This window comes from Octopus bimaculoides, chromosome 1, assembly GCF_001194135.2.
Source record: "Octopus bimaculoides isolate UCB-OBI-ISO-001 chromosome 1, ASM119413v2, whole genome shotgun sequence".
Classification (NCBI taxonomy): Eukaryota; Metazoa; Mollusca; class Cephalopoda; order Octopoda; family Octopodidae; genus Octopus; species Octopus bimaculoides.
In genome coordinates, this window is record NC_068981.1 from 41,256,103 (window position 1) to 41,268,443 (window position 12,341).

At 36.3% G+C, this 12,341-nt stretch overlaps 1 protein-coding gene across 1 annotated transcript in view; it reads right to left on the minus strand.

The window, feature by feature from the left end:
- LOC106878940 (PX domain-containing protein kinase-like protein) overlaps positions 1-12,341 on the minus strand; it is a 52,707-nt gene that overhangs the window by 18,980 nt on the left and 21,386 nt on the right. Inside the window, exons 8-12 of the mRNA XM_014928312.2 lie at positions 8,669-8,793; positions 7,641-7,758; positions 4,321-4,399; positions 2,886-3,012; positions 1,519-1,602 (exon numbers count right to left, since the gene is read on the minus strand). Coding sequence (XP_014783798.1) covers positions 1,519-1,602; positions 2,886-3,012; positions 4,321-4,399; positions 7,641-7,758; positions 8,669-8,793 — 533 coding nt within the window. The remainder of the gene's footprint in view (positions 1-1,518; positions 1,603-2,885; positions 3,013-4,320; positions 4,400-7,640; positions 7,759-8,668; positions 8,794-12,341) is intronic.

Below are 12,341 nucleotides of genomic sequence, written 5' to 3' on the forward strand. Positions count from 1 at the left end.
ATGTTGCTGCACCTCTTATGTGTCCATAGCTTGCACCGGGTACATCTTATAGAGTTACTACCTACTCCTTTTCTACATACTGAGCAGGGCCATCTACCTGAAGGGGTTTGTGTTTTATCTACCTTCCTACTTATTAGGATTTTGGTTTTAGCTAGGTTGACTCTAAGGCCCTTCAGTTCTAGACCTTGCTTCCACACCTGAAACTTCTCCTCTAGTTCTGATAGTGACTATATATATATATATATATATATATATATATATCTGTTTGTTTATTTCCAGTTGAGACTTCAGTTCAATGTCATTCTGATTTTTCTCTTTCCATTTTCTACTGTAAATAACAAAAACAGGAAACACATCCCAGTTTGGGTCATGTAATGATTCTGTATGTTGTGACTAGCATTTGTTTCTGTTAAGCACGTTTGTACTTAATGAATGTTATAAATCTACTGAGTAATTTGCATGCTTTCACATGGGTATTTGTTCATATTAGTTTGGTATTGAATGCAAGATCAAATATTTTTGTTTGTTTTGTTGTAGTATGTCATTGTCAAATTGTATGCTAGATGTCGTATTCAGGTTGATTCAAGTTGATCAGATATGGAAAGGGAAAGGGAAGTTGAACATGAAATTATTTGATCTCTAATTGCTTCATGTGCAAAAAAACAAACCAAATTTTGTCATATGAAATTGCTACAAACAGAACATGAGACACCAACTTCTCATAGTCACATAATGAAACTTGAATACTCTTAGTACAACTGTCACAACCCTCCACAACAACCAACACTACAACAAAAGTGCAAAACAATTCCAAAATAAAAACTACTCAAAGACCTAATTAAATAAAGCAAAAATTGACAAGTAATAATACTAAATATTGACCACTCCACCACTACTTTAACACCCCATACCAGTATATTCAAATTGCACTGGCCTCATTCAGAGATGAGTCATCTTGTATTTGCTCATATCTATATCACATTAATACACATTCAGCACTTGATCCACTGCTACATTCCCGAGTCAATTTCATAGAGACAGCCCAACATCTCAAGAGGTGGGATCAAACTCTGGAGGCGAAGGGTGGAGGGGGAGTAGAGGAGGATTCTTCGAGGCCATGAGAGGCCTATAACAAACAACAGGATGATGATTGATTTGAATGTCTTCTGTATCTACAAAGTTGATATTTGATCAATTCTACTCCAACTATTTCAGATGATGACACACAATTGTAAACCATTCATAGCATGAAGTTTATCACTGTAACAGAGACATGAGAACTTGTTCAGTTTCACAAGGCAGTAAATGTATATTACATTTCCAAACAGTGAAGGGAAAAATTTTAATATTTTATTTTTTAAATCTGAGATAGTCTAAGCTTTTATTGGCAGGGCCTTTCATCCTTCTGAGCAATAATTTCATTGAGCTTCACAAAAATTGAAGTAAACATTGTTCATTGACTGATTTAAGTGACATTTAGGAAAAAAAGAGAGAAGAAAGAAAGAAAAATAAACAAACCTTCTTTGTCTTTCGTCTTCTTAGCTTCTCCCCTTCAGACATGTGAAATTCTTTGGCTTTTGTTAATCGCTTCAACTGATTTATCTGTAGGAAATTTAGGAAAACTTATTACAAAAAGATATTTTTGCAATGATTTACATGTTAGTGTTATCTGTACAACATATGAAAGTGATTCTAAAACTTCAGTCATTCATTTGCCATTTCAAGAAAAATATCAACACCTATGATATTACAATTTTATTTATTTAATATTTTTACTGAGAGAAAAAGATTAAAATATTTTGCTTGTAATTCATCTAATAACACATTTAAATTGTTTAATTTTAAATATCACTACAATACACATTAAAATAAATGAAAGTAATAGTAATCCCATCACCACCATCACCACTGTGAAAACCATCACAGCCTTCAAGCAAAATACATATAACATACCCCAAGTGTTATGCTGTGACCCACACAACCAATACTTGATGGATGCTCCTAAGCATTTCATTGGCTGCCTCTATGCAATAGATATGCAGTAGTGATTATAGGTACTAAACATTAATAGAAAGGGTTGGCATCTGAAGAGAAATCTAACAATCTTGAATTTGTTTGATGCTAGTATGGGTTTGAAATTAGAAAAAAAAGAAAGAATATTTATTTGCTTTTCACTGGAGAAGTTAATTCAAATCGATGAGATTTTTCTTGGTAAAGACACATCTGTTGCACAACAGAATTATTTTACCTTGCAGCCAGATCCCATGACTGACCAGCAACCAAAGGTTGTCAGTGATTAGAAATGGAAATGAATGCCTTCATAATTTGAAATCCTGATTCAGAATGACATTTAACTTTCTTCCTATCATAAATATATAATATGGCCACAGTCCAATGACTGAAATGATTAAAAGATAAGATACTTTCCTTTTCAAAATAGAATTAATTAATTATTATTTAATGCAAAGTACAGAGTAATAATCCAAATCCAATCAAAATTTAGTAACTTGTGTTGACTTAACAAAAATAAATTTTTTCTCCTTTCAATTATCTTCAATGCATAATGAAAGTTTGAATTCAGTTATGCTTTCCATTCTATATTGAAAACTTATATAGAGAATGGAAAGAAAATTCTTTTCATAAATACAATACAAAATACTAAACTTTAACTACATTTGAACTTTGTGTTAAACAATAAGTAATTATTTCTATCCTAGTAAGGGGAAAAAAGTGAACTAATCTCACTAAACAAGAGGAAAAGAAAGATATGTGATAGCTACAAAATACTATAGAATATTTATTGCTTGTCCAGATAATGTAGTGTGAGTTAGAAGATAAACTAGGCATGCAAGACAACAAAAAAAACAAGTTAAAAAATTACACACCAGTTTCTGTTCTTCTTTTAAATGTTTTTCCATTAACTCTTTAGCAGATTTGATTGACTCTTTCAATTTGCTTGGTATTTTAAAAATAGGTTTATCTGACTGTGGCAATACAATACTCGAGAAAAATCTGGAATAAAATATAAAGGTATATAATATAAAATTAGTATTATAGTCAATTGTTACAAAAGTAAAGAAGATGCCTTAGAGAGAATAAATTACAGAGGTTATCAAATTGCAAAATTAAGTCATGAAAGTTACAGAAAGAGCTGTAGCCCAACTAATTAGGAAAAGAGACAAATGAGATGCACTTTCGTTTTGTGCCAAGGAGAAGTATGCTAATGTTGCTCTCTTTCTAGTTAGGAAAACTATTTAGCCAAAAGAAAACCACTTTACTTGTCATTCACCAACCTGGACAAAGCCTTTGACAGGATCCCTTGCTCTCTTATATGGTGGTTGCTCAGAAACTAGGAGTAGATGAATGACTAGTGAGAACCATTCAAGTCATGTAAAAAAGTGTTGTCAGTAACATGATAGTTAGCAATGAGTACAGCAACAAATTTAGTGTGCAGGTAGGAGTTCACTAAGGTTCAACTCTAAGTCCACTCCTATTTATCATAGTCCTCCAGACCATAATAAAGTAACTTAAGACTGTTTGCCCATGGAAACTCCTTTATATTGATAATCTTATAGCTGAATCTGTAGTAGAATTAGAAAAGAAATTCCAGGTGTGGATGCAAAACTTGAAATTAAAGGGCTTAAAGTTAACTGAGCAAAAACCAAAGGTCTAGTAAGCAGAAAAACAGATATGTTAATCCCTTCAGAAAAATAGCCCTGCTTGATAAGAAGTAAAAGAGTAGGTAGAAATAATTCCATATGGTGTATACAATGTAAATTATGGAAATATAAGTGTTGTAAGGGAATCACAGGAAGATAACAGAGTAAGTGGACTTTGTGGCAGAAGAACAAAAAATTATAAACACCAAGAACATACCAGAAAGAAGATTTTCTTGAATGCCCAAAAAGATCATTGGCGGCAGTTAGTTTCTGTTATGTGGGTGACACAACTAACTAGTGAAGGAAGTTGCTCAGAAAGCATAGTTTCTAGAATGCAAACGAACTGGAGAAAGTTCAGAGATAATACTTCTATTGGTAATAAAATGCCTCTCTCTCTCAGTGTGTAAGGCAGACTATATGATACCTATATACAAACAGCAATGCTAAACATGGGCCATGAATGCAGAGGACATGCAAAGATTAGAAAGAAATGATAATACATAGCAAAATGAAAATAAAAATACAGAGCTCATATTAACATGGGGAAATTTGGAATTCCAATTTACACAAATCAACAAGAACACATCCACAATCAAATATTGCCAGTATCAATTACATAATGGTAAAAATTAGATAATGTATACTATCAAAATTAACTTACGGATGATTCAATAAATCATTAATTGTTGGAAGTTCATTCTTGCAAGCTTCACTGGACAACAAGAGCTCCAATACAGAACCTGGATAAGTTTAGATATAGATTAATAACATTTAAATTTATATCAGATTAATAAAAATAAAAATATAATAAAATGGAATATCAATTAAATTTCTGATTTCTTTCTCAGTGCAGGTCTAATTTTGCACAAAAGATGTAACAGTCAATTCTGGTATTATTTGTACCAAAATCTAAAAGATGAAAGTAATAGATACAGGTATGGATTACTCTCAGAAAAAGACAGCACGAAACTATATAGGTGCATATATAATATCTGTCTAATTTCTTTATTGCCCACAAGGGGCTAAACAGAAGGTACGAACAAGGACAGACAAAGGGATTAAATCGATTACACCGACCCCAGTGCGTAACTGGTGCTTAATTTTCCGACCCAGAAAGGATGAAAGGCAGAGTCGACCTTGGCGGAAATAGAACTCAGTACGTAACAGCAGACGAAATACCGGTAAGCATTTCGCCCGGCATGTTAATGTTTCTGCCAGCTCGCCACCTTTATATAATATCTGTCTAATTCATATGCATTTTCTTGTACTAATTCCACCAGCTTACATTTTGTAAATAGTCTAAATATTATCAAAAAAGAAAATGATTTAACAGTAATGGAACTTCATCCTAGTTTCCACAAGCCATTTACATAAATACACACTTTTTCAGGGAAACCACTCACTTTACCAAGTGAAAACCTTGTAACATATTACAGTAACACGAAAAAAAGTTCCATAAAAAGATAACTGATAACATCATAAGAGAGAGAGAGAGGGAGAGGGGGGAGAGAGAGAGAGAGAGAGAAAGAGAGAGATTTTTTTTTCCTTGCTCATGCTTTTCCTACAGATAACAACCTACACATATTGAAACTGAACATATCAACAGCATCAGTCCCAAGATGACCTGCAAAGGTCATGAGCACTATTTCCATCCCTTCAAAAGTAACTACAAAAAGAACTTGCAATCTCTGATGTTATCATTCAGCCCCAGGTTAATCCCAATCAAGTAGACCTCTGATTAAAAGAATGCATTCTTGTCTTCTACATGCTGGGAACTCAGGACCATGTTATTCAACATGTCCTTTAAAACAGTATTTGAGGGAGATTCAGCAGCCATTTCAAGCAGATCAAGCAACTATATAGAGGTGCTCCCATTAACCTGTCAGTTTTTGACAATATCTTACAGTAATCACACATATAAAACATTGCCCAAAACTGGGTCACAAGATCAGAGATTCATCTCCAGAGCTAGGGTTTACTTCTGTCCTGATCTACTATTAACCCCCATCCCACACACACCTACAAAATTCAAATGGGACAGTCATACTGTTATATCATTCATTTATTTTTATCCAACCAATCCTAGCACAGAAAAATAGATGTATGATGATGATGATGATGATGATGATGACAGAGAAATGTTTACGTGGCATGTGTAGATATTGTGTCTTTGTGGAAGAGACTAAGTTGTCAGATCTCCTTGCTCTCAAGGTTTTTATTCATAGAGACAGTTTATGTTTGATATGATGCTCATGTGGAGAAAGATAAGGAAGCATGGAGAGTGAAATCATTTTAGAATTGACAGCATGTAGGTAATTAATATACAGAAAGAAAACATAACCAAATCTTGAGGTACATTAAAGTTGATACAACATGAGTTAGAGACATCCAAAAGCTGAAATAGTACAGTTGACCAGAAGTAGACAATTTAGCTAGGAGGTTCTCATGCCAGACATATTATTACCAAAGTTCTCAATGGCAAGAGACAAGCAGTGACATAAGAGAGCAAGATTGCAGTAAAGCTGGCTCTGCAGAAACCATATTAATAGTAACTGATGAGTGGAGAGAAGTTTACAATGCCAAAGAAAGTGATTGTTGACAACTATTTTCATCTTCTTTGAGATGTTGGAAGAAAATTGGCAATTAGCAAAGTCAGAGAGAATGGCTTTTGGGGGATAACACATTGTAGCATATTTACAAAGATTCAGGTTTACTGTAGTAGAGGTAAAAAAATTCTTAAGAGATTTAGCAAGGATAGTAGCTAAATCTGGAATGTAGTGTTTGAGGGTTGAGAGAACATTGGCAGGACTGAGTTGAAGTGATCAGAGAAGATTTTATACTTGAGAACTGAGTGAATGGGGAGGTGAGAGTGCAGAATGCAAAAAGAGTAATTGAAAGGTATTTTACTGAATGTGAGCAATCTAGTATAAGAAAAATTTGAGAAGTGGAAGAGTTTCCAAGCTGTATGATAACTTGAAAGCTACTCTTTGCTTTTTTGATAGTAGACACTACAATGGTGGTGAATTATTACTGGTGCAAGCAGTGTTCTATGCTTGCACTACTACAGTGAAAATGTGAGTCAATAACTTGGAGTCTTTGGGATTGTGTGTATAGACTGAAAATCTGTTCTTAGGATAATGGTTAAGTTGTCTCAGACTGGTAGTACGAGGGATGCATATACCTCAGGTGTAAATGGCATAAAATGATGGAGCTCTAACCACTTAGGTACTGTGATGAGCCATAAGTATTTGGGTTGAAATGTGTGCATTTGAAGACATAAGATGTTGTCTAGATTAAGCAGTGATTGAACAATCTAATTAGTGCATAGACGGTGATGACAGGATATTGAGGACAGAAAGAAGTCAAAGGTATTTGAGATGTCCAACTAGTGAACAATTTAGAATAGTATGTGACTCAGCCTCTGTACTAGAGGTACTGGTGTGAGAACCAGGAGCTGATGTGTTTACTAATGACAATACCTTTGTGGTGAAATGAGAAAAATAAACAGTGGTTAGAGGAGTTTGGGCAGAAATAGTTACAACAGTAAAATAGTGGAGAAGAAAGATTTTGAGCCTGAGTGACTGATAGATATTGTTGAAATTCAGTTCAGAAAAGCAAGTGTTGAGAAGACACAGATACCACCTTTTAGAGTTATTTGTACTGAAAATCGGGAGTCGAGCGAGCTTTTGCCCTTTTGCTCGACGTGTGGTTTCCATCCACACTGAGCTCGCCTTGGGACACCTGCGTTACCCTTTGACAGACGTACCGCCCCAGTCAAACTCCCCGACCGACGAGCTTGGATAGAGAAGGGGGGTAGGAGGTAAAGATTGAGAGATTTGTGTCACAGAGGAATATGATATGTGGTTTGCATGTTGAGAGACTGAGTAGTAGTCAGGATTAGACTGGAAGTGTGCTTCAAATGGTAAGGTGACTACCACAATGCAACCTAGCCAATAAAGTAAATAAAGCAGTAATACTAACGTAGGTCAGGTGGACAATGTTGAGGGAATGTGTCACAGGTTGCTTTCAAAAGTTGCTCACCAAATGCCATTTCATACAATAAACGACCAAATGAATAAACTTCAATTGATTCCATTTTCTACAAGAGATATCAAAAGAATACTAAATATTTATATATACAAATATGTGTGCATGCATGTGTGTGTAAATATATTAATGTGGTACAGGCCTGTTCTAATGGTTAAGTAGTTTGCTTCATAATCATAAAGTCCAGGATCCTATCCTGGTGTTTGGCACCTTGGGCAAGTGTCTTTTACAAAAGCTTTGTGAGTGGAATTGTCCAAATAAAAACTATGGAAGTCTGTTGGCTGGTTTACAGCTGTAATTCAAAGGGATAGCTTTGTCACACAGATTCAGACTGAGGATTCATTTTTTTTTCCCAATTAACGACTGCTTTCCATGCTGGCATGGGTTGGACGGTTTGACTGAAAACTGGTAAGCTGGTTAGGGGGACAGTACCAGGTTCCAATCTGATTTGGTAAGGTTTCTACACCTTCCTAATGCCAAGCATTCCATGAGTGTAATGGGTGTTTTTACATGCCACCAGAACGGATGCCAATGACCTGATACTGGCATCGGCCATGACTACAGTCTTACTTGGCTTGACAGATCTACACAAGCATGGTGTATCACCAAAGGTCTCGGTCACCTATCACTGCCTCCATGAGGCCCAACAATCAAACAGTGCTTTTTATGTGCCAGTCAGATGGCACTGGCATCGGCCATGACTACAATTTCACTTGGTCCAATAGGTCTTCACAAGCACCAGTGTCTGTGGAATACTCAGACATTTATATTATAATTCAATGACTACTTCAGTTTGATCAGCCAAGAGTCCTCACCGAAACATATGGAGGATTTGTTTATTTTGTAATAACAGAAGATTAAATATATGAATAAACACACACACACACACACATCTGTAACATAGGTGGAGCCAACATAAGGAAAATGGAAATAACTTTAGGAATAATTCAATCATTTAATACCTGTAGTTTCTTAAACTGTACAAAGAAACTTTTATAATAAGACGGCAACCCAAGAATCCAGTTTTCAAGGTCTAACAGTTGACACGTCTCCCTGTTAACCACAATATTACCAGCATGTAAGTGACCTACAAAAGAAGCAGAAAGTTAAAAAGTGTAAGTATTGCTAAAACAAACTGAAATAAACAACAGTGGAAATGGATAAAATGCAAAAGTTCCTCAAAAAAGAGAGGGCTTCATAATGCATACTATCTAGGATTACATATAGGCACACTGTACCATTTGTATCTTGTAATTTCAATGGAGCAGTGGTGTAGTACTAAAAATTTCATTTTCAAATAGTATTTTTTAGAGACTGTAAAACTGGCAGAGTTTAATCTTTCTCAAGAAATATTGGTAGGAGTTGAATTCAGTACAGCTTGTAGATGAAATGATTTTATAGTATATGCAGTAATGAGCTGTACCTGTATATGTGGTACTTATATACAACTAGGTGGACTGAACCATTTAACATTTAACCTTGCCCATGAACACAGTATACAAACCACCTACTTTTCAGTATCCAATCGAGTAGGGCAGCTGGATTCTCATACAATACAATTTCAGAGAGTCATGATCCTATTTTAGAAGATTGCACACGTATATCATACAATTTCAATCCAAACATGAACATATTCCACATATTCCCATAACATTGTACAACACATGATCTCATCTCATATTCTTACCACTCCTAAATAATCATTACCTCACTACAATTGTTCATATATCACTACAGCTTTTGTGCATTTTCCTGCAATACAGTAACTCAGTAAGTCAGCTTCCAAGATTTTTATACATTCAAAGGCAACTGTAGCCTTAATAAGTCACTATAGTCTCAAACAGTTGCTTAGCTAAGTCAGCTCTGAGTGAGCAAATTTATGATCAAAGGAGTTCCAACCATGACCATTCCATCTTTTTATCCCAGCAGTGTATCTAGGACTACATTATTCAATATGTCCTTTTTTGTATAAGATACTAAGGAGTGATTTGAGGAAGATTTGACTGCTATTTCTAGAATGTCAAGTAATCACATAAAAGCCTTCCTCATTAGCTTATGCAGGTTCACATGTGTAGTTCCTACATTAATTTTCATACTACTGTAACACCACCATATGCTTCATGTTGATATAACTTCTACAAAAATTTGCTGTAGACCCAACAGATTTTTACATGCTACTTTAGCCCCTTTTTCATTATCATTAGACCTTTATAGATGATATGTACTACATCATGGAGGCTGAGACTAAGTTCTAAAAATTATGAAGTAAAACATTTGCTTCATAAAACTAAATAGTGTATGTGGCAAATTAAAAGGTTCAACATAAGCTATTTATGACCATCTTGAGTAGTGTATCATAAATATACATGCTGTAGTTCATGGCCAAGTGATATTTAAGAAGTTAAAAGTATAATAACAAAAGTATACATTACTCTGCTGTAAATAATAGCAACACTATAAAATTGACAAGTATTTAATTGGGTTGCACAGTCAAGTTTTGTTAGTACAGTTCAGTCAGGAATGCAAATTGATTTAACCTAAACATATCACACGAAGGCAAAATCTGCAGTCATACTTTATAGGCCTTAAAACTTTCATCACTATATTTTGTTTATGAACAGTGCAGCAATTTTAAAAAAGTGTAAGAACAAAGTAGAAATATAGAAATATATTAGTGGCACGTCCTTAATGTGTGTTTTATATATATCAACATCATCATTTGATGTCCGTTTTCCATGCTGGCATATATCATCATCTAGTGTTTTAAATCTGGGTTTTGTCTCTGTTAACAGGGGAGGTTGGATCTACCTAAATGCCATAGCAACCGCCCTCTCCTGCACTCTCTGTCATCACATCGACCACTATTGCAAACAACAATGGTGACAACACAGATCCCTGATACACACCAACTGTCACCTCAAACTCCTCCGATAGCTCTGACCCAATTCTGACTTGTCTTAACCCCCTCTTACAAACACATCACTGCCCTCACTATTACCTCTAGTACACCTCTCTTCCTCAATGCCCACTCAATCACCTTCCTTGGAACCCTATCAAATGTGTTCTCCAGATCAAAGAAGCACATGTACAGCTCCTTCTCCTTATCTCAGTATTCCTCTTGCAGTCTCCTTATACTGAACATTGCATCTATTGTCCCCTTTCCTGGCATAAAACCAAATTGCATCTCATCCACATCCACCCCTTTCCGAATTCTCTTCTCCAATACCTTTTCCACTATCTTCATTGCATGCTCCAATAACTTCACTCCCCTATATGCCCCACAACTCATCACATACCCCTTCCCCCTGAAGATCAGTACCACCACACTTAGTGCCCAATCATTTGGCATTCCTCTTCCATCCAGCACACCCTAGCAGAGCTCCATCATCACAACAATCCCTATCTTTCCACTTGCAGTTATTAATTTTACACTTACTTCTGATGGACCAGCTGTCTTTTCTGTTTCCATTGCCTCCGCTACTTTTTCCCAACTAACCCTCTCCACTGGCCCCTTCACTACAGCAGCTTCCACCCTCTGATCCCATTTATTCTACACATCCATAATTCCCTCTATATGCTCCCTCCAAACTCTTCCCCTATCAACTACTTCTCTTTTTCCCCTTGGCATGTGATGGAATCTATTTTCTGAGCATCTGTGGTGTTTATTGCCCCTGTGCATCTGCCGCACATGAAAGCTATCTTCCCTGTTAATCATCCTTTGATGTTGTTGCACCTCTTATGTGTCCACAGCTTACACTGGATACATCTCATGGAGTTTCTGCCTACACCTTTTCTACAGATCAAGCAGGATCACCTACCTGAAGGGGTGTGTGATGTGTTCGCCTTCCTACTTACTAGAACTTTGGTCTTTGCAACACTGACTCTAAGGCCCTTCGATTCTAAACCTTGCTTCCACACCTGAAATTTCTTCTCTAGTTCTGGTAGTGATTCTGCTATGAGGGCCAGATCATCAGCACAGAGGAGCTCCTAGGGGCAACCTGTCTTGAATTCTTCTGTTATTGCCTGGAGGACTATGATGAATAAGAGGGGGCTGAGGGTGGACCCCTACTTCTACCTGGAATTCTTCCCTATACTCATTGCCAACCCTAACCTTACTAACAGCATCTCTGTATAGGGCCTGTACAGCCCTTATTAACCATTCGTCAATCTCCAGTTTCTGCATTGCCCACCAGATAAGGGATTGGGGGACCCTGTCGAAGGCTTTCTCCAAGTCCACAAAAGCCAAGTATAGGGGTTTATCTTTGACTGGGTATTTCTCCTGCAGTTGCCGTACCAGGAATATAGCATCAGTGGTGCTTCTACCTGGCACAAAACCAAACTGCATCTCATCTAAGCAGACTCCTCCCTAATTAGTTGGGCTATGACCCTCTCCGTGAGCTTCCTCACCTGATCCAGCAGTTTGATATCCTTGTAGTTATTTCTATCTAAAGCATCACCTTTACCCTTGTAGCAGTTGACTATGGTGCTGCTACACCAGTCATTGGGTATGACTCCATCATGAACTACTTGGGTTACAATGCGGGTGACTAGGCCATATATATATATATATATATATATATATATATATGATGGACTTCTTCCAGTTTCTGTCTACCAAATCCACTCACAAAGCTA